This window comes from Helicoverpa armigera, chromosome 22, assembly GCF_030705265.1.
Source record: "Helicoverpa armigera isolate CAAS_96S chromosome 22, ASM3070526v1, whole genome shotgun sequence".
NCBI classification, from domain to species: Eukaryota; Metazoa; Arthropoda; class Insecta; order Lepidoptera; family Noctuidae; genus Helicoverpa; species Helicoverpa armigera.
Window position 1 is genome coordinate 7,075,193 of NC_087141.1, and position 22,103 is coordinate 7,097,295.

Below are 22,103 nucleotides of genomic sequence, written 5' to 3' on the forward strand. Positions count from 1 at the left end.
AGCTGAACTGTTTATGTAGTGTTCTTGCCTTATTGCCTTTTGCAAAATCTCTACGGCCTAAGAGAGGCCCCCAGTATCTACACCCTATTCTTATTTTTTTAAGCTGGGCTAAAATTTAAAAATTCCGCTGCTGCAGCAACGATCATGCAGGAATTAGAAGACAAGAACCCCAAAACGTTAGGCCTATTCCCAACTGATGAATCTAGACTCTCTCAAATAAAGCAAGACTTTTTTTATTAGGTAATTATAATATAAAAAAAAACAAGATTCTAGATTTAGTTAATTTTTAACTGAACCTGTTTTTACATTTACTATTTCATAGATCTACGTCATAGAGAATTTTCATTTTCATATCGACCTCTGCAAATGTTGACAGGAGGAAAAACTAAAAGTAGTGATGGAACACACTTTAATAGATTAATTATCGATATATTTCATAATTCGGATAATCACTAACAATAATAAGTGCAAAATATTTTATTTTATTACGATGCACGCTACCTATCGTAACAACAAGTAACTACAAACATAAGTACAAACACTATGCTACAACTCACGTAACCAATTAAAAATAGCCGACATGTTTACTCACTAGTTCCATCACAAGCCGCGAGGTGGCGCTCCTTCGGTAGGTAAAACTGTTTTACGACTCGCGCTATCACTAGACCTTCAAATGACCTTTTGTGTATGTCCTCTCGGCGACTTACTATTTGACAGTACTACCAACGTAGCAGTTCGGGAGTGTCTGTGTTCCACCGGATAAATTAAAACAAAAAAAGTAAGTGAATTTAAATATTTATAAATCATAATAGCGTACATTTTCAACAATGCTCAAGAATGTTTAGAAAGTTAAATGGTTTTCGGCTCGGTTAGTAATATAGTTAAGGTTATGTTGTAATTATCTCTGTTACATTTTTTTGGAATTTCTAATACTTTCCACGATTTAGTCCGATTTGCGAAAGTTAGTTGAAGTTAAATATTAATTTAATAATCTATTATGAGTCAAACGTGACTGAAATTGAAGATGTGTCGTCATAATTTTGTGCACTTGCTCATTTTCAGTTATTTCCTTATAAGAACGTAATAAAAATTACAAGCGATAACTTCCCAATCTAAAGGATATCTTTAGTGTGGTTATGTGGATTTATCTATTAATATTACCTATTTTATCAAGGTTCAATATTATGATATTATGATCTTCAACGTTATGATATAATAAATGAAAAATGTTAGCAGATCCCAAATTTTTTTGCCGATTGTGGAAGGTCAACTGCAGTTTACTATGAAAATTTCAGCCCAGTGTGTATTTGTAAATTTTGGAGTGATGCTACATGGAAACGCATTTTGTTTTCAATGACCTTTCAAGGTCACCTTTGAGGAAGGCTAATATTAAACAAAGTCAAATTAATAGCAAATTAATTTTGAGATTCTGTGCTACAAAGACAAACATAATATGAGATTTAATTTTTACCTGCAGATTAATTATTCATGCTGATTTTTTTTCATAAATTATTTTCAGAAATAGGAGTGATTCATAATCAATTTATAATAGGTTCTTAATATTTTAGTTAACTGATCATCTGTCCAGTTGGTCTAACTAATCGATAATCTTTGTACATACCACATACCACATCACTATTAACATTTTTGGAAATTGTCACAATAAGACAAGTTATTTTTTATTGACATTTGACAAGTAATCAATCGAGAAACACGACCTTCGTAATTTAATTTAAAAACAAATGAATAAACAGACAGCAGAATCTGTTACTTTGTGATGGTGAGTTTTTGATAGAACACTATTTTATAATGTCGAGTATAATATTTTTAAGTTTATTTTAATTTATAAGTGCATTTTTTAAATAAAATTTTTACAAACCTTACAATAAACCACAATGGGGGCTAAAGGTAAAAAAAAGAAGGGAAAAAAGGGACCTCCGGAGTCAGGATGGATGCCTGGATTTGGAACGAAGGGTAGGCTAACATTTCATACTAAACCTATGCTATTTTCAATCGTTTATACCAGGATATCATGAGAATTAAACAGGTTAATTCTGTTTAGAAGTGTACACTCAACTCGGTTTGCTTTTCACGACAAAGTGTGACATACCTACTATGTATGATGTTCAATCATAAATACCAGGATACCATGAGGCATTAACAGGTAAATTAGTTTAGAAGTTTACACTCAACTCAGTTTACTTTTTATGACAAAGTGTGGCATACAATGATGACTATATGGAGTTCTGTTTAATCAGCACTTGTGATTCAATCTAATGAGAAAAAAATATATAAATTTGTGTTGATAAAGTGTTTTATCCAGTGTTCCTTCTTAATGATCTTAGATGTCTTATGTAATAGCCGGTGGAAAATTCCATGTTCTTCACCAGTATTTGGGTTAATGGATACAGAAATACATTCTATGTACACTTGGATACCTACATACTAAATAAATATGGTTTGAGTGTAATGAAATGATCTTGTGTAGGACAATCTGCTATAATATTTAAAAAAACAAGGTACCTAAATCTCCACGGAATGAGACTGTTTTTCCAAGTTATCAATATTTTGTCATAATGTTTAATGATAAATAAGCCGAAAATCGATCTCAGTGGCGTGCACTTGGTGGGGCCTATGTCCAGCAGTGGACTGCGATAGGCTGATGATGATGATGTTTAATGATAACACTGACTGGTGTTTCAAAATTGATACAAAGTGTCTGACACTCCCTCATGCTGCACCCACAGCAGGGAAAATTCCCTATGTTCAGCAGTGTATTTCTAATGGCTCAAATTCTGATGATGAAAGTTAAATACTATGGAACTTAACTAGGAAACGGGAAGTAGATTTAATGGTTAATTAAACAAAGTATTTATAAACAGTAATCTTGAACTAGTCTAATTACTTCTCATTATCTTAATTAATATTATGTTGTAGGAACGTCTAATCAGTTTGTTTGTAAGAGAAAATAAATATTAATTAGAGCTCTCATTAACACAATTCTTAAATTGTATTGAAATCTATAAAACTTTTAAATCTTAATTTCCAGTACCACTGTTGATGATCAATTTCTATGATATACATTCATGATTAAGCCTGAATTCAGCCTAATTTCCAGTAACAAAATATTCTTGAGCATTCTACAATTATCTATTTTGAGAAATCTACACATATTGAATTTGTAAGCTCTCTTATTATTTGTGACTTGTTTGACCAATTTAAGAAGAAATACCCTTACAAACCTTATACTACAAAGGGACTCCTTACTTCTAATACAATATTTTCCAGAATGTTGTAAATTTTTAATACACTTTTATAAGCTTGGGATGCATGTATGTAAAAATGTTGTTATTATCTTCCTTTGTATACCAAGATGTCGCACCACATCCCCCTTGCAGTGACTCTTATAAAAATTTCAATGTCCTCAGTATACTTTTGTATTGCACTACATTTCCTTTCTAGGAACTCTTATAAAATAGAAAAGAAACATTTATTTGCCATAAACATGTGTATACATACATACACGTGCAGGTGCATCTATGTAAGATGATACAATTAAATATGTGCTTAGAAACATGCTTGCCATTTACCATATAATAACTTTATTATATTGTTGCAGCCACTATGAGTACCTACTTCCAGTACCCGACTCCCGAGCTGCAGGAGGAGCTCAGGAAGATCGCTCAGGCGATCGTAGCTCCTGGCAAGGGTATCCTTGCCGCTGATGAGTCCACCGGTGAGTTGTCTTCGATTCTGGTTCTTATTCTGTTGGTGATTTTAGGTTTATTTTTTATTGTATCTAGGTTTGCAGCTATTGTTCTACATTTATGTACTTATATTGAGCACTTTATAAAAATCATTTTATATTTCTCTACTTCTCAATCAAATGTTTAAACAATAGTAAATTAAGTGCAACAATAGTTACCTAATACGTGGTTCATTTTAAGTACTGTGACTTATTGAATTTTCTGTGGAATTTTTTTATTCCTTTTGGGTTAGGAAGCAGTTGACTGATATATTTTTTTACTTGAATGTTAAGCCATTGAAGGGACAAATAAGTACAAAGAAAAGACATTTATTTTTGCAAATATGGGTACAATAATGTTGTTATATGAGGGTGATCGACCCACCATAATTTACCAATTGGCATGGAATTACAATTAGGGAAACAAAAAAATTTTTCATTAATAACTTCACTAAGTAGGTATGTAATATGTGTTGCCAGGTACCATGGGCAAGCGTCTCCAAGACATCGGTGTGGAGAACACAGAGGAGAACCGCCGCAAGTACCGCCAGCTGCTCTTCAGCTCTGACCCCGTAAGTTAATTATATTTATCTAGTTTTTGTCAGGGAAGTTTTTAACATCCTTGGGAAAAATCCGACAGCTCAGAGCACTACCTATTGTTCTGAGTATTTTCCTGTAGGACCTAGGTATTTACTCATTTTACTCGCGTTGTAATTTTTTAAATGTGATTTAAAAAGTTACTTTAGTTTTTTCATAACACACGCAAAAATTTCATCAGCTCGTCTCACTATTGAAAGGAACACAAAGTCCACAAAACCTGTTTTCTGCTAAGAGTGACGCAAAGGTGTATAGACACGCATTTTGCCAGTCATGTTTGTGTACAAAGTTATAGGGATCTTTCAGACATTTCGTGTAGGTAATTTTTTACACAACCTGCATAAATACCACCTGGAAAAAAAACAAAAAATCTTTGGCCCCCGTATCAAATACTAGATATCCATCTAAAAGACTTAAACAGGTCTTATCGTAAAAACAATCTAAAATTAGCCCGATGACATTTGCTTTTAAAAAAAAAGTACCTATGTAAAAAATCAAAAAGTTGTTTATCGTCAAGGAAATCGGCTCGTTATCATAATGTTAATTGGATTCAGTTACGTATGTTGTTTGCCTACGAAGTTTTAGAGAGGTGTGGCGGCCGTGCCCCCAGATTAACCGGTTTTGTTTTCGACAGATTTGAATGTTATTTTGGAATTACTGAACGTATGACGTGTTTTCGTACTTGTAAAGTCATGTTTGCAAGCGTTTTTTTTTTTAAATTTAAAGTAGCTTATCTATTTCAATATGTTGGCTAGAACATGTATTATCACGATCGTACCTGAAGATACTTGTTCTCACTCGTCAGTGCGAAAAATCATGTCTTAGACATGCACCTTTGATATTTGTCCATCATAATTCAAAACTAAAATTTAAGATTAGTAGAAAGGACCACAGCTATTTAGCGCTACGTTTTCACCTTGAGAACACTCGAACTTCCTAGACAGACTGAAACTGTAATTTCCTTGTTCCAATCTAAGTCCAACTAGGAAGTATAAAATATTACAAGAACTAAATTACTGTATTTTTTTGCTTGAATACATGACTATAATATGGCGTGCCTGACTTCTTCCACGTTTCCTTTCTACATTGCGTCATAGACCCACAAAATGTGGAGTCATCGTAACGGTTTTTGAATGTCCTACGGGGTCAAAGTCACGTATGCCATGGAAGATGGTCACGTCATAATCGAAAGTGACCTTCAAATGACTTGGCTTGAAGTCGATCGATAGGGTTTGTACTTGTGTGAGAATTCAGGTTTGGCTTTACAGTGGATTTCAATTGTCTAACTGTGGAGGTGAATACTAGGAATATAATTTTGATACGACCCCTTACAAGTATTGTTAAAATCCTACTTCTAGTGAGCAGATCGATAGATAAGTTATTGGAATCCGCTGTTATCCACTATATGTATGTAGGTGGTCCACATATTTTCAGTTATGATTTTTTGGTTTTGATCTCCAGAAAATGTCATAATTTTTTATGAAATGACTTGGAAGATTATCCTCTCCAAAAGAATACTCGAAGGATGCTCAAAAGTTGTATTTAAAAGTGACACTATCTATGCATATTGAATTGACAAGTTTAAGCACCACTTCTTTATTTTCAGTTTGTCGTTTCAGACCTTGAAGAAATATGCGTTTCAATTTTATCCCATTCATTGTAGGACGAATGAATGTTGTACGTATCACGTGCATATAACAATTAAATATATTACTCACGTGCAATGAAAGTGATGCAAATGATACTTACATAACAGAAATAACAATGTTATTTAAGTGTCTTGGCATTCGACTTCTCCTGTCTCTAAATTGGAGCTCAATAAAATTCCAATACTTTCATTTAATACTATTAATCTTGGCTGCAATCACACTTGGCCAACAATGTATAGGTGGTTTGCTAACAAGACTGAAGATTTCGTGACAAAACACGCATAAAACGATTCATGATTTTCAGATAGATAGTGTGTTCAGAAGCCGAAAGTTTAGCAATCCGTTGCGCTCAGGGGTTCGTGTTTGTAACTGGTTTGACAAGACCAGACAAACAGTTGTTCGAACTATCCGGTTTGACTGAAAGCCACTAAAACTTAGGCCGCTATCCCACTAACGTTTAAGTCTTGCCAACAAAAGTTAACTTTGCGCAGATGCGCCGTTGACCTCAACGCTCTCGTATATCCCCAGTAGGATAGCACCCATATTAAGAAAACTCCTTGACAGATTATGTAAAGAAGCTAAATATGGTCCTGAAACCTAATACAACCCGTGCCGATAAAGAATGGGATTAGAAATGGCGGCTCATTGAGCTGGGAGCGTCAGCATAACAATGCAATAACAATAAAAACTAATAACTGAATAACGTTAAAAAATATCGTTACCGTTGAAAGTGTTTCGTTATTTCATGAATTAAAATAAAGCTTATGTTAGTTAAAGGACAATGCCAGGGTCTGGGCTCATAGTTTGCCCAGCAATGGGAGTAGTTCCAGGGGGTTCCTTAGTGCACTCTGAACACGTAATGCAAATATTTTTGAAATCGCTCCCTGGGGTCCCGAGGAAAACCGGTTCAAATATTCTCCATGAAGAGTCACTTTACAAAGCCTGAGCCATTTGCCCAGTAGTAGGAGTGGTTAGAATAGGTTCTTTACTTCACTCTTAACACGAAATTAAAATATTTTTGAAATCGGTCTCAGGGGTCCCGAGAAAAACCGGTTCAAATGTTCTCCTTAGATAGTCACTTAACAAAGTCTTTGGCATTTGCCCAGTAGTGGGAGTGGTCAAAATAGGTTCTTTACTTCACTCTTAACATGAAATCCAAATATTTTTGAAATCGGTCCCTGGGGTCCCGAGAAAAACCGGTTCAAATGTTCTCCTTAGATAGTCACTTAACAAAGTCTTTGGCATTTGCCCAGTAGTGGGAGTGGTCAAAATAGGTTCTTTACTTCACTCTTAACATGAAATCCAAATATTTTTGAAATCGGTACCTGGGGTCCCGAGAAATTAATCTGATAAGACTTTTCTGCCAAATAAGTCTTACTCATATGTATATTGACAATCTCAATGCTCAGGATCTCGCTGTCAGGATCCAGTACTGGAAAATGTTGGAATTGGTTATTTAAAAAAAAATGTGATTTTCAAGTAAATTCTAAAAGCGTTGGATTCTAATAAGAACTGACAATGATTTTCTGAAAAAGGCAATTACCGCAATATTTTTGAATTTACGGTTTAAATCTACAAGGCGCCTGCGCGGTGATGTAAAATCTTATCAAGACGAATAAAATAAGCTCGAACATGAGGTAGTTAGTAGATACCGTTGAGGAGTTCCCTCGTCTCTCTTTCGTCTCCATTGTCAGGTCAGATCTAAACCTTTACAGTTTTGTGGTGTCTGAGACATGCCCGAATGACAAGGTTTTACTCGATATGTGTCTACAATTTTCGAGAGTCGCTCTCGATTTTTTAGAGATTCCATCACCAGACCCTGGGCCGGATGACAAAGGAACCATTGAGGAAGTAAGCCCTTTCAAACAATAAAATAATTGTTGAAATCGGTTTGTAAACGACGGAGTTATGCAGGTACAAACGTAAAAAGAATACAAATGAATTAAAAACTTCCTCCATTTTTGGAAGTCGGTTAAAAAAATGTTGTCGTGTACAATAACTCGTATTTGTCAATGAATATAATTCATTTTAATTAAGGTAATAAAAGTGGAATAGTTAAGAGTTCGTAAGCTTATTTTGATTTAAGATTGAATAAGAGTCAAACCAGTTTTTCTCAGGACTCCCGGGATAGATTTCGAAATGCTTTGGCCTGGGACCTAATATAAGCCTATGGAACATAATACACTATGCAGTTACTGTGGGCAACACTTGAGCCCAACTTCCATACAAAGAATAGCATTGTCCTTTGTGATCGTTTTGAGACTATATTACGTAGGTACACAAATTGTCAACAAAACCATTACCTGAATCGCGGAGAGGGTAAGGTTGGATATAAACTATTTTCTCTTCATAACTTTAAATAATCTTAAATATCCATGCTAATATTATAAATGTGTAAGTAACTCTGTCTCTCTGTCTGTCTGTTATGCTTTCACGGCTAAACCACTGAACCGATTTTGATGAAATTTGGTATGGAGATAGCTTGAATCCCAAGGCCTTCTTTGGGCTTCGGCTAATTTACTACTACATATATGCTACTTTTTATTCTTCTTCGACTTTCTACGCATGCGCAACATTCACGTGGGCAAAGGCTAGTTTTGAAGTAAAAGGATGTAATAAATATTATAATTTAGTTTATTTCCAGTAAAATTTCACATCTTGCTGGTGCCGGCAATTACCGTATCAATATCACTAAAGGGGGGGAACGCATAATCAAAGTCGTTATTTTTTTGTCAGTCGGTACCAAAGAATGTGAGTATAGACGGAAATAATGTGCGAGCGAGAAGTGAATAGATGCGCCGCCATTTCTAATCCCATTCTTTATTGGCACGGGTAGTACATATCCAAATATCCCATCATCTCATCCCATCATATCCCATCATCTCCCGATCCTTTTCCCATCTGTGTTGTGGTCGGCTTCCGGTCTTTTGCATCATCCCAAATAATGTTGCAACGCAAATATCTGTACTTAACCTGAACAGGTGATACTCTGTCATACATACCATTCCAATAATAAACAAACATACGTTATTGAAATTGTTGGCATATGCAGGTGAATGTCTTGACTTCTCTAAGCGTCATGGCGCCTGACTGCTTTCTTGAGATCGGTCGAGACAGATATGGCACGATACGATAGAAATAACTTTCTACCTGTAATTTCCGGCTTACGTTGAGAGCTGGTTTGTGATCGTATGATTGTATTACGTTAGTCTATAACAAGACTTTTGTATAAAATGTCTGGTGCAGGTAGGTATTCTGGATTTCAAGGGTTACAGGCTTGCTTCCCGAAATTAAATGGACCTGCCTTCACTAAAACGAGGCTCAAGCTGTAAATGAGGTGCGCTGCGCTGCTTTGTAAAATGCGTCCCCATAATTCGCGCAAAAAAAACAGCAAAAACTGCAACAATGTTGATAATATCAAAGAAGGATAATCTATACTTACCTATAATAAATCTGTAGAGAGGTCAATTCTGTACATTGAATATATTTCCAAAATAACTATTAGGGGATGATTAGTGATCGATACTGATGCCAAAAATGCAATCAGAAAAATTTTTGTCTGTCTGTCTGTCTGTCTGTCTGTCTGTCTGTCTGTCAGTCTGTATGTTCGTTATGGAAACAAAAACTACTTGACGGATTTCAATGAAACTTGGTACAATGATTCTTCATACTCCTGGGCAGGTTATAGGATACTTTGCATCACGCTACGATCAATAGGAGCAGAGCAGTGAAGGTAAATGTTGGGAAAACGGGAGAAGTTACTCCATTTTTTAAGATTCCGTCGCGTGTGCAACCCTAATGGTTACAGCTACACAGAAACCATGTATGACGGAAATGTTCTTCATAAAATTATGTAAAAAATATCCCATGACAGTATATATCTATCTTTTATGGTTGACTCACAATAACACGTAAAACTCTCTCGGTAGCTTAGCAGTTTGGAGTTTTCTGATTATATTTGTCTACTATTACGTTTATAACACTCTCACTCACACGAATTAAAAATAGTTAATAGTATTACCTATTCATTAAAAAAAGATCCATATAAATCGGTGAAGAAACACCAAAGTTATACACGAAAAACGGATAAGCCATCGCGCGTGAATACTGAATCACGCTATAAGGATCATTTTTGGGCATCTGTCGCCGCGCTCGACGCGGCTCGCGGCGCGGTGGCTGCGCGAGTTTCATACAATATTTGGCTCTTGGTGCGATTGATGCGAATAGGCGTTCAGAGTGTTCAACCTTATTGCGCGACTTTTAGGTTTTAAATAATTTATTTTTAACTTTCTTTTGTTGTTATTTTATAAAATAGGTTGGTACCTATCAGTTATTTTGGTAGTGTTTAAATATTCGTTCAAATTACAAATTATTAATAGTTTACATTTTATTTCTTAAAGTAGTAGTAGGTACGCATAGATTTAGATAATTGGAGGGGCTGGTGTTTATTATTTCTTTCTCTCTTTGCACGAAGTCCGACTCTAACGCGGACGAAGTCGCTGGCAGAAGCTAGTCGTGGAATAAATGGAAGTGTTCAAAATTTCTGATAAACTGTTTGACTGATTAGATGAAGTACCACTTGATGTCTGTCCGATAAACGTTGTTTCCTGTTGTTTCACCCGCATACTCAAACCCACATCAATTTATCGCTCAAAATCTATCTTCAACTATACCTATATTCCCTTAGCTGTTTTATCCAATATCCAAAATGTTCATAACATGTTTCTATCTCCTAAAACCCCATCTTCTTTCCAGGTGGTCTCCGAAAACATCTCCGGCGTGATCTTGTTCCACGAGACTCTCTACCAGAAGGCTGATGATGGCACGCCCCTGGTAGCCCTCTTGGAGAAGCGTGGTATCATCCCCGGCATCAAGGTCGACAAGGGTGTTGTGCCCCTGTTCGGCTCTGAAGATGAGTGCACCACTCAGGGTAAGAAATTGAGCATATAATTTTGTTTCTTATTCTTACATGGTTGTGCGAGAGAATCTGACAACCAAATTTACGAAGGGGCTATCGGGTTGTACGGGTAACTGGGTTGATGAGGTTAGATATACTTACGGTTGCCAGTTCTGCATACTTGAGCTCCGGAACTGTTAATCTGGAAGCCCTCCCCAATAGAATTGGAAAAAGTAGTTTTTAGTTCTCTTTATATTTCTTCATGATTATACAAAGTTTAGATCCTTAGATGTCATGTTTTGAGAGACAAAAATTATTACTACAACCGCCTGCCAAAACCTTTGGATGTCAAAACCTGTCTGTCTGAATACTTTTTAGCCAGAATTTATAAACCAGTCGCGAGCCCCTTTTGAGTCGATGACCGGTTCTTTGAATATTACATTATAGATGTTGCCAACAGGAAATGATCCTTATTCTTCTTTAAATAAAGTTTATAATGTCAAGGCAATATTTTGAAATACCAAATCCTTAAACTTCGACATTTAATTTAAAATGCACATCGATAATATTGTTGGTTTAAGGAATATTTTATTGGTTTGTACAGACTGGAAGTAAGATAGTTGTTATCAACAAGTATTGACGGTATTATTATATTATTGCATTATTATCTATAGAGAGGGGATTTGAAAGGATGTCGGTACTTGTAGTCTTTTGTTTTCAAGAATAAATAAATGTACATACTACGTAGATTGTAATAATACAAGATAATCATTTACCTTAGAAACAAGTTCTTACATGAAATAAAAACGGCCGATCTTCACAGTGACTTAAAATTTTTATAGATAACTTTATGAACTTTGGGCCTTCTACATTTAGAGTTAATGCCCGTTGAAGTAATTTCAATCTGATAAAATATATTCTCTTGCGCAAAACTAAAATAAAAGGCTCAATTTCACAGTTATTTAGAAGTATTCATATTATTTTATGTAGGTAGGTGCCTAGCAACAAAATGAACAGTGGGTGTGTCAATTTTGGAATATTACATAGAAATACTCATCATGATTGTGTCAATGAGGCCGAGGGGGCTCGACTGCCCCTTATCTCCTCTTATCTCTTACTCAAATCCGTAAACAAGTCATTTTGTAATTAGACAACATTCTCTATCTGTTAATTATGATTGATATTCAAATGATGACACAAACAATTAGTTGTTATGCGGCCCTGGTGTTGTCATGCATAAAGTTAACATAAAATTGTCAAAATGCTATTTTTGGATATTCTGGACGTAAACAACGAAAACAATACTGATTTGTTTAGTTTTTATAAAGAGCTCATTAAATCATTTTTTTTTTCACCGTCTGTGTAGTTTAGAAGCACATACAGGATGCAAAGTGAACTTGATTCATAGTTCAGAAAGATTCTTAGCAAACTAAGGCTAGCTTTGGGCAGTGGGCACCTCCTCAATTTTTTGTTCTCCTAGTATTCAAACATGTTGAAATCGACCAAATTGCCAGTGGCAATTGTTTTTAATCAATCTGTTGTGTTCCAATCTTTTCAGCTTATTACACTCAATCAAAGAACATTATAGAGTGTATGTGGTCGCTAGGGTCGATAAACAGTATATTTTTACTCCATTATATTGTTTTGTTGTGTAAAAGTATTGAGATAACCTATCTTGTTATCTGTTTGTTATTGAAAATATGAGTTGCATCAGATTCTTAATGGAACAATGTTTTTTGGGCGTGTCATACATGACTCAATAGTTTTCGTGCATTTTTGTTTTAAATTGCTAATTATCATGACAGTGACAATAATGATTATCCGGATGATCTTTATCGAAATTTCTACAAAATGAAACTAAAAGCTTCCTACTAAAGTTCAAGCTGTATATTTCTGGCTTTACAAATTTTTTATGCCATTTTCGTTATCCTCTCCCAGGTCTCGATGACTTGGCCCAGCGCTGCGCTCAGTACAAGAAGGACGGCTGCCACTTCGCCAAATGGCGTTGTGTCCTCAAGATCGGCCGCTTCACTCCTTCCTACCAGGCGATCATGGAGAACGCGAACGTCTTGGCTCGCTATGCCTCCATCTGCCAGAGCCAGCGCATCGTGCCCATCGTCGAGCCCGAGGTGTTGCCTGATGGTCAGTGAACGAGTGAACTCTTGTGTGTTTATGTGCTCCTAGTACTTTTTTATTTGGGTTCTTTAAAATGTCTTTATTACAAATTAGCTACTATGTAAAAAATACATTATTACGTGTGTATGTGTGTGTGTGTGTGTATTGCAAAAGTTATCACATTTTGTTTTATTTCTTCTAGGTGACCACGACCTTGACCGCGCCCAGAAGGTGACCGAGGTCGTCTTGGCTGCCGTCTACAAGGCACTCAGCGACCACCACGTCTACCTCGAGGGTACCCTCCTCAAGCCCAACATGGTTTGTACATCTCCTATTTACTTCTAACGCCCTAGTACATATTTATGTATGTGTATTTGTGTTATAACTTGTTCTGCGTTGTTCTTCAGGTGACTCCCGGTCAAGGCTGCAAGAAGACTTACACTCCCATGGACATTGGCCGCGCCACCGTCACTGCTCTGCTCAGGACTGTGCCTGCTGCCGTTCCCGGTATTTAACTCTTTCAATAACCTCTTACTGCAATCTTTTCCTGCTCCAGGTTACTGTTTCCTAGAAGTTTTCGCCAAAACTCTGATTTTATTATACATACACATACATGTTCAATATGTGCGGCTTATTTAAAAGACATACTGATTATTTCTTGTTCCACATTTTAGGAGTAACATTCCTGTCTGGCGGTCAGTCCGAAGAGGAGGCGTCAGTGAACCTGAATGCCATCAACACGGTCGACCTGAAGAGGCCGTGGGCCCTCACCTTCAGCTACGGCCGTGCCCTCCAGGCCTCCGTCCTCCGGGCCTGGGCCGGCAAGCCTGAGAACGTGCTCGCTGGACAGCAGGAGCTCATCAAGCGCGCTAAGGTGACTTGATTGTACTAGGATGACATGAGGTGAAGGATATATGGGTAAACGAAAAGGTGGTCAATGAGATTGAAAGTGTCGTTGTACTAGGATTGTATGAGATTATAGATGTTATGACAGGAAGTGAGATTTTTTTATAGTGGAGTTTTGAGTATTTTTGACAAAATAAGGCATTGAGATATTAGGAGAGATGTGAGTATGTCCATAGAGGAACAATTTTAAAAAACTACAAGGCTAGGTACCAGGACTTTAGCTTATGAAGGATGTCGGCACAAGCCTACCGAGCCAATTGTGCGGGTAGCCAAAATAGGAACTAATGTTTTGACAGCAATTTAGTTCAGTGCTACCAGATGTGAGAAATTCAATCACCCTTTTAATGAAGAGGCTTTTTTTAAACAAAAAAAAAATATGGTCAAACGTTGCTGCTACGTAACTGGTATATAATTTTATTCGTCCATTTTTAACTCTCGTAAAACCGCAATAACATAAATAAAATCTATTAAAATTTTCGTCAATGTAAGATGCTTGCTTAGATTACATTATAGTACAGTAGAGTAGATTAGTATATCAGGTATGACAGGTCAGGTAAGTATATAACCAATTGCAAAACATTCACATTAAAATACTGACTTTACTGAAAACTAAGTTAGGATACCTACTTGCACCTAACACTGGTTTGACTTTTTAGTCAATTATTTATGCATGCATATTTTGCACATTTGTGTTGTCCTGTGTTTGTCTTATATGTGTGTACTAATTTGCTTAGAATATATCTAGTAATTTTGTATGTAGCTAATGTCAAATATCCCAAAATAATCTGTAATGTAGTAGATTATTACAAGTTTAATTTCAAAATCATTGGATATTTTTATCGTTATTTTACACTAGCTGCATGCAAACTATTTCTTAAATACAGGAGTAACTAATAAACATTTTTTTCTCCCCAATCCTCATTCGACATTGCACCAACGACGCTGCGCCTGCACACCTTAACCCACCAATCACGTGTCGGCATTGGCATTCCAAATTCAAACATCTAAATATGGACGCCATTTCTTTGCCAATCGTGAAGGCCAATGGTTTGGCTTGCGTTGGCAAGTACGAAGCTGGGTCCATCCCATCGTTGGCAGCTGACAAGTCCAACTTCGTTAAATCGCATGCCTACTAGAAAGTTTTATGTTAAACAAAGAACTATTTTTTCGTCAATAACTTAAATACTTTGCCATGTTATGGTCGAATTAAATTAAATGGCTGCTTTGGGCGAAGTCTCAAATACAATGAAGTTATTTTATAAAAAAAAGTCGGATTGCAACTTTTACATTCCATAAAGAATGAAAGCTGTTTAATTTTGATCAAATCACAAATTTTATCTCGAATTGTGATCCATAATATGGCATTTATTTTTTACTCTTTAAGTTTTATAATTATATATTTATGCTAAGTTGTTTTTAATCAAGATAAAATTTATTAATACTGAATCCTTGACCAATTTTGACCGATTTTGCCAGTTGTATTATTTGTAAAGGTTCTAACTTCATAACACTTAACTCGTATCCTGAATCAGGTAAGTGTAAAGAAAAAAAACATCACAATTTTATCATTAAATGGGTTTTCATTTACAAATAATACAACATTTAGTCGTAAAAAACCATGATAACACGTTTAAAATTTAAAACAAAATGGCGGCGACTCATCTTTTACTTACAAATAAGTGTAAGCGACACGTAAGAAAACTTGGGGTAGCCCTGGTAACTGGGTTGAGGAGGTCAGATAGGCAGTCGCTCCTTGTAAAACACTGGTACTCAGCTGCATTCAGATAGACTGGAAGCCGACCCCCAATATAGTTGGGAAAAGGCTAGGCAGATGATCATGACACGCAAGAAAAACAGAATAACCGCCATTTTCTCGTTCTAATTTTAAACGTGTTATAGTTTGCATGTATTATCCAATAGTATGCTTGAATAGTGTGTAGTACCAACACTATTTGCTTTGTGTGTATAACATTGTTGAAATAAATAATTATAATTGTTTGTGTTGACATTTATTTCACCTTTTACATGTAGTTGTGTTGTATGAGCTGTGGTATCTAGTTTTGTTGGAGTAGAAAGTAGTCCAGTAATGTTGCATGATAAAGAATATAAATTAAATATCCAATTAATAAAAATAGATGAGTAGAAGATAGTAGGTATTTAATATCGATAGTAACTCACTGACATTCTAATTTAAGAACTATTTAGTAATTCTAATTTGGGAACTTACCTTTTTTCATTTCGGTTCAAAAAGAGGTTAGTAATTGGGATGATGACTGACAGAGAATAAGAATTTTATCAGAGTAGATAGATACTAATAGTTTCTTATAAACGGAGGACAATGTCGAAAGCCAAAATGGAGGCTTAGCTAATTTGCATAACACTACAAGGCCAATTTTATAAATAATCTCAGTCTGATTAAAATAAAATAAGATTTCCTGAGTTGGCCATCTAAGGTGGATGTTTTTTCGCTTCCACTAAGAACTTATGGTCAGTGCTGAATAAATGGCTTTCATAAAGCAAACCTAATGTTTTATATCGTAGGTATACATTTCACTTATATATAAGAAAAGTCCATAAATAATATGTGAGATATTATTTTCTTGTGTTGTGAGTAACACCATTTTAATAAAACTATAACCGGCCGCCTATTCGGTCCCACAATCTGACAACTGAAAATGAAATTGGTTCGGTAATTCTTATAATTATATAGTGCTACTCACCGTAAGTCTCTATTTATCTAGTTTTAATCGTTATTGCCTCAATTCAATCAAATTCCTCGTTATAATCAGTCATTTTATTACGTCACACTACAGGATGCAGATCTCTCTTCATAGAGATAAGGAATGCTCATTAATCACTATGCTTGTTCAAGGCGATAATAAACATAAGCCCAGGTTTCTTCAAGACGTTTCCATATGTAACTATTAAAAATATTCTTTTGCGAATGAGAATGCAAAATTTTCCAAAACTAGAATGCTAGAAAAATAAGATTTTAAGGAGTGGTTGATAAACTCAAAATAGCTAATTGTCATTCTAGATATAAGTGAAATAACAAATAGAGTTAATTTATGTATATTGGCCTTGAACTTATGATAGATTCACCCAAAGTTACAAAGTATGGGTGTTGCCACAAAATGAAATAAGGTATGAGGTATGCATTATTAAGTAATGAGTTTGTTTGTAAAGGTGTCTACACACCAAAGCCGCTGATGCCGGCGGCCCAACCCGCCGGCCGTATTTTGTAAGGTCATGCGGCATGATTGTACAAAATACGGCCGGCGGCTTGGGCCGCCGGCCTCAGCGGCTTTGGTGTGTAGACACCATAAGATAGTGTGAAAGTCTGTTTGTTGTTTTCAGTAAGGGCAACATTGACATAATAACAAGGAAATCTTGAAATTAAGTTTACAACTCTATTATCAATCTACTACGATATAATCGTCTGGCAACGCTACTAATAAGTGTTGCCACACTTAAAATTATTTACTAAAAATATGTCATTTGTTCTTTTCAGGGTAACGGCCAGGCGTCGCAAGGCAAATACGTGGCTGGATCCGTAACAGGTGTGGGCGCCGATGCCGGTCTGTTCGTTGCTAACCACGCGTACTAAACGCACAACACATTCAATACACTATATCGCTAGTTTCAGTAGAAAAATACGCGATAAAACAATATCTTAAAAACACCACAGACTATACAAAATTTTCACACGCTAGCTTGTTCAGTTCCGTTAACGTGACGAGAATATCAGACGACGAAAGACAGATTTCAAATTGAGAATGTCGTCTTACGCGCCAAATGAAGTTCCATATGAAATTTAAAAGATGGCGCGTAACATTAAGAGGTTATAAGCGAAATGTTAGATTTTAAGACACAGAACACTTGAATATTATCAAACTTTTTGCTTATTGTATGTCTACGCATACATTTTTGTAATAAAATTAGATTCGACAGTTATTTATTGAAAAACCATTTAGAGATTGTATTTAATAGTCGCATTAACTGTAGTGGTTGATAAATAAATGTTGTTACAGTGCTATTAAGATAGAAATTATTAGATTTTGATATTAATTTATTTACAAAAAAAGAACATGGTATATAAATGTTATTTTTAAAATCAGATCATCATGTATGTTAATTTTGTATGTATTGATTTTTTAAATATCATTTTTAGTTTGTATACTATTTTGATATGTTTAAGAGTATAAAATATATTAATATTTGATCAGGTAGTTTTGTTTCATTTCATTAGATGTACCTAAGTATATATTATGTACCCACTGACAATGAAAACCAAGGAAATAAGAAAAAACAAAGATAAAGTGATAAAGTGCAATATGTCGAGTTTATCTGATCTTCAGATCACTTGTAGGTACTATTGTTGTCTTGAATTCATGAAAGTATCTACATACAATAAATAACTTGGCTTCTTACTGCTCAGAGAAAGAGAACTTGACTGGAGAAAGGGATCTTTATCTTCTCAATTGATCCTTGCTGCTCAGGGATCAGCGATTTTAAATTAGAAATATTTCAATGTAAATTAGAAATATTTCAATTCGACTTCTCCTGGTGAAATTGCCCTTTGGTCAAGTCAGCAATTTGACGGCTGGTTATATGGTTCGGTTATATTTAAATGATGTTAGTGTAACCAACCCACCCTTCCATATTCCACACTGATGTGAAATTTCAGATTAAGTATAATAACCTGACCTAAACCTAACACCTCCGTAGTATTGTGTAGGGATAGTTTAGTAAATGCCACGATATCACTCGTATTTTGAGAAAGTTCAGAATCCACAGACCCTTCCTAAATAGACGCTTATAACAAGCGCTAAAATGTTAAGTTTCTAGCCCTAATACCTATGTTAGCTAATTTACCTAATTAGCTTCTGAAATTATGACGTTTACAAATGATCCATAAACTGCAAAGTTTATTAAACTTTGACACAAATGACACCATAACAATCCCATTAGAGGACGTTCCAAAATTCCTAGAATTTATGGTATAAACAGTAACGATACTAGATGGAAAGTTTATTCCTACCCACCATGGAGACCAAAATAACTAGTGGAGATGTCATGACGGAAAATCTCCTTAGAAAGTAGTACCTACGCTAAAATGTGGATGTTTAAGGTAAGCGTCCACAGGCCCGCATCGCACGTATCGGACGTACCTTAAAGCTAAGCGTCCACTTGTCGGTATCGTACGCAACGGAGCGTATTTACAGTATATACATGGCTAGTACGCAAGCGTGTGAAACTAGTCGCGAATAGATTGGAATTCACTTTTTATACAAAGTCTTCCGATGTATACAGCAGCAGTACGCAAATACTCGCATATATTTTGTAGTGGCCTAAGTAACTTGCTTTGTTCCATAATATACAGTGCTAGTCCGCATGCAAACTAATCGTGTATACACTGGAATAGGCGCGAAAAACTTTACGATTCCAATCTATTCGCGAGCAGTTGCATGCTACCATTTTGATTAAAACACGACCTAGCATTTAATGTTAATTTAAATATTAATAATGCTCGTAAATTCAATTTCTTTTTGTATATTTTTTAAACAAGTTGATTTTTTATGGGAAATATAAGTGCAGCCACAAAATTATTTATTGAACACATGATTAAGCTTCTAATTTTACAACATTATTTATACATCGTCATCTAATTTACTAACTCGGCCTCGTTTTTAGTATATTGCAATTTATAACCTTCAATTAAAAAACATTGTATTAAAAATTGAAGTTAGTGACGAAAACGAATCGCTGCAAAACCGACTCCACGTAGTCTTGTCTGCCCTACCCCTAGAGTGCAATTCAAAACCGCGTAGGCGCGGAGGGGCGAGGCGGCCTGCGAGCTGAGGCGCAGGTAGTTTTAACGCCCGCCGCCGCGGCTGAGGCTGGCCGGCTGAGCCGGCCAGCAAGCCGAAGCTGCGGTGGTCAGCGTGAAAACCATCTGCGACGATAAGCTCGCATGGGACCGCCGGAGCCCCGCAGCGCCGGAGCCGTGACAGAAACGATGCTTGCTGCATGTTGCTTGCTTACATTTTAAACGTACTGAGTTAAAAAATTAGAAGCTAATTAAATATATTTTATGGTGTCATTGAATAGTATTTTAGAAGTTTACTGTTAGAATGCATGCTACACATTTAGAAAATATGCTAAAAAAAAAATACAGCCGAATTGAGAACCTCCTCCTTTTTTTGAAGTCGGTTGAAAATAACCATCATGCTGAGTTGTATTTAGAGTGGTTTACTTAGAAGATACTAGTGGCTAAGATAGTATAATTTAGATGCTCGTTAATTGTGGCTGACTTAGTAATTTAGAAGGCAACATACATTTTTGGGGGCGAATAATGATATTAAAAAGAAGCCTGTTTAATTAGCACCCTAATAAACAAACTCAGATTTAAAAGCCTTTTTAGGGTTCCGTAGCCAAAATGGCAAAAACGGAACCCTTATAGTTTCGTCATGTCCGTCTGTCCGTCTGTCCGTCTGTCACAGCCGATTTACTCGGAAACTATAAGTACTACAGTGATGAAATTTGATGGGAATATGTGTTGTATGAACCGCTACAAAAATATGACACTAAATAGTAAAAAAAAGAATTGGGGGTGGGGCCCCCCATACATGTAACTGAGAGATGAAATTTTTTTTTTTCGATGTACATACCCGTGTGGGGTATCAATGGAAAGGTCTTTTAAAATGATATAAAGTTTTCTAAAAAACATTTTTCTTAAAGTGAACGGTTTTTGAGATATCAGCTCTCAAAGTCGTAAAAAGTATGTCCCCCCCCCCTCTATTTTTATAACTACGGGGTATAAAATTCTAAAAAAAATAGAGGTGATGCATGCTAATTAACTCTTTCAACGATTTTTGGTTTGATCAAAGTATCTCTTATAGTTTTTGAGATAGGTTGATTTAACTGTAATTTACGGAACCCTTCGTGCACGAGTCCGACTCGCACTTGGCCGGTTTTTTATTTAATGCTTTACCTAATATTAATTTTGTATAGTTAAATTTGACCGTGTATAAATTGGAATGATGCATGTGCACGTCTAAGCTACGAATTATACTCGAGCAGTACGCAAAATTCGTGTATACTTTGAAATCACAAATTAAAAAACAGCATTACAAAATATCAGCGAGCAGTTTCCTATGGATGCGTTTTGGCTATGTACACTCTGTAAATACGCCGCAACGGACGTATCGCACGCAACGGATCGTAGTATTATTTATATAGAAACTCAAACAAGTGCGTCCACCTGTCCGCATCGTACGCATCGCATTCTATATAAATAATACTACGATCCGTTGCGTGCGATACGTCCGTTGCGTACGATACCGACAAGTGGACGCTTAGCTTTAGGGGACGAGGAACGTTACTGTCTCAACCCTTATATGCCTTCTTTGGAACCCGTCCTTTGTAATACCAAAAATCGTCGACGGATGTCTCAATGAACCTGAAGTCCTCGTTGATTCTGTCGTAACTGATCGTTTTGGTCATGCCCACCGTAGAATTTGACCTACATGAAGTCGGCTGACCTACCTGTATTATGGCAACTCCTCTCATATTTCTTTCCTCCGTGGTAGCCACATTACTATGCAGACAAACTTGATGAACCGTTTAATTGAACTGTTCTCGAGTCAATAGCTAGACGGTAAGGGTGGTATCATAGTGAAGTGACCACAGACTTTACAAGGTAAAAGGTAGGACCTTTTCCTAATAAAGGTTTAAGGGAGAATGGGCAAAGATTTTAATAACGTTCGCCCAGGTCTATCATATTACCTAAAGCCCCACCCTTGCAACGATCTGATGCTCTTGGTCATCATGAGATCTTTAATGGTCCAGAAAGCAAGTAACCCTTATGAGTTGAAAAAGTTAATGAGTACATTTTGGGCACTCTGGTAGTCATGCAGGTTTTAAAATGTTACTGGTTACCTAGGTAAGGTAGGTCTATCCACAGCAAACAATTATATCTATTTATCTGCGTTTTGTTAACTTTTGACTGCTGTATCTGTCCTACGCAGATATAATTTGACGCCTTTAATATATATATTTTAATATACTTCATTTTTTATGAAAAAACCGTCAAAAAATCTGCCTACTTTATAAACAAATAGGTTTTTTATTTTGCCCACTCCATCTAAAATCCCGCCCTCATTCTTCTATTTCTGAGTCCGATATGGCAGTA

General features: G+C 36.0%; 1 protein-coding gene and 1 long non-coding RNA gene across 5 annotated transcripts in view; one reads left to right on the plus strand and one right to left on the minus strand.

The window, feature by feature from the left end:
• The window catches only part of LOC110380063 (fructose-bisphosphate aldolase), a 143,872-nt gene extending 125,736 nt beyond the window's left edge, over positions 1 to 18,136 (plus strand). The window contains exons 1-9 of one of the 4 annotated variants that reach the window (XM_049843467.2): positions 624 to 778; positions 3,620 to 3,736; positions 4,226 to 4,317; positions 10,747 to 10,921; positions 12,827 to 13,030; positions 13,206 to 13,321; positions 13,411 to 13,510; positions 13,678 to 13,877; positions 17,421 to 18,136. In XM_049843467.2, the coding sequence (XP_049699424.1) occupies positions 3,625 to 3,736; positions 4,226 to 4,317; positions 10,747 to 10,921; positions 12,827 to 13,030; positions 13,206 to 13,321; positions 13,411 to 13,510; positions 13,678 to 13,877; positions 17,421 to 17,516 (1,095 nt within the window). In that variant the 5' untranslated portion in view covers positions 624 to 778; positions 3,620 to 3,624 and the 3' untranslated portion in view covers positions 17,517 to 18,136. Of the gene's footprint in view, positions 1 to 623; positions 779 to 3,619; positions 3,737 to 4,225; positions 4,318 to 10,746; positions 10,922 to 12,826; positions 13,031 to 13,205; positions 13,322 to 13,410; positions 13,511 to 13,677; positions 13,878 to 14,949; positions 15,908 to 17,420 lie in introns of those variants that run through there. The other 3 variants (XM_021339926.3, XM_064040292.1, XM_049843466.2) reach the window with 3 other exon arrangements.
• Positions 8,608 to 10,095, minus strand: LOC135118394 (uncharacterized). The gene is made up of 2 exons (XR_010277554.1): positions 9,621 to 10,095; positions 8,608 to 9,578 (listed from the first exon to the last, which is right to left on the minus strand). It is a non-coding gene; the product is annotated as an uncharacterized LOC135118394 (long non-coding RNA).
• Positions 18,137 to 22,103: the final 3,967 nt, after the last annotated feature.